Source organism: Citrus clementina, unplaced genomic scaffold (assembly GCF_000493195.1).
Source record: "Citrus clementina cultivar Clemenules unplaced genomic scaffold, Citrus_clementina_v1.0 scaffold_9, whole genome shotgun sequence".
Taxonomy (NCBI): domain Eukaryota; kingdom Viridiplantae; phylum Streptophyta; class Magnoliopsida; order Sapindales; family Rutaceae; genus Citrus; species Citrus x clementina.
This window is the reverse complement of record NW_006261964.1, coordinates 20,256,127-20,257,181: the sequence shown is the minus strand read 5'-3', so window position 1 is coordinate 20,257,181 and position 1,055 is coordinate 20,256,127. Positions and strand designations below refer to the sequence as shown.

The 1,055-nt window shown below is 25.6% G+C and overlaps 1 protein-coding gene across 1 annotated transcript in view; it reads left to right on the top strand.

The window, feature by feature from the left end:
• The first annotated feature begins 666 nt into the window (after positions 1–666).
• The window catches only part of LOC18032091 (protein STRICTOSIDINE SYNTHASE-LIKE 10), an 8,386-nt gene continuing 7,997 nt past the window's right edge, over positions 667–1,055 (top strand). The window contains exon 1 of the mRNA XM_006421054.2: positions 667–1,055. Coding sequence (XP_006421117.2) covers positions 832–1,055 — 224 coding nt within the window. The 5' untranslated portion in view covers positions 667–831.

Sequence of the window (1,055 nt, the reverse complement as noted above, 5' to 3'; positions counted from 1 at the left end):
TTAAACTTTCAATTAGAAACATCAAAACCTTTTTTTGACAACAATACCCTTAGTAAATAGTATCTAAATAAATTAATTTTAAAGTTTTTAAATAAATATAGATATAATTTAAATAGTTTAATGTGTCCAATAGACTAGTAATATTAAAAAAAATTAATGTATAAAAATTTTTAATGTAAATTATTATTCTTATTAATAATATATATTTCACTTGTTAATAATATTAAAATTATTTTTATATAATATTGAAAATAATTTGAATTTAGATATTGTTATTTTAATATTATATTTTATTTATTATAAAATTTAGTTTAAAATAATATAACGTTGTACAATATTAAAATATTTCTCAATATCGAAATAATTTTAAAATTTATATATTATTACATTTTTTAATATTATATTTTTATTTATTATAAAATGTTGGAGTTAATCTTTTTTAAACTAATAAAATTAAAAGATATTTTAATAAAAAAAGAATCTTGATATCTCTTATACAAAACACGAGCTATAGTGCTACACAATCATTTCTTTAAATTTTAAAGTGTAGATTTCTTTTTTTTCTAATTACAGTAATAAAAAGAGTATGGGTGCTGTACTGCTATTCAATTGATACGGTAAAATCCGTTGAGCTATCGTGCAAAATAATTTGTCCCCGTAGAAAACAATAATAATGACGATGATGAGAAAGACATTCTTCCTGTTTCCAAGCAATTTAAATTTATTTATTAGGAGCCACAGAAGGAGACAGAGATACCCCTCATTATTGAAACTCTTCGTCTTTTAATCAGTAGAGATAAGAAGAAAGTCAGCAACGGCCCCCAAGAAGCCATGAACAGGAACAAAAAGATTGTAGTATCTGCGGCAATAGTAATAGCAATAGTCTCTGTAATTATATCAATCAACCAAACAAATACTACTCTGAGAAACCTCTTCTGTGCGCCGTGCATAGAAGGATCCAATAATAATCTGGAAGGTAGCAAGATCATCCAAGTCACTGGTGCTCTGGGTCCTGAGAGCATTGCTTTCGATCCCAATGGAGACGGCCCCTACAC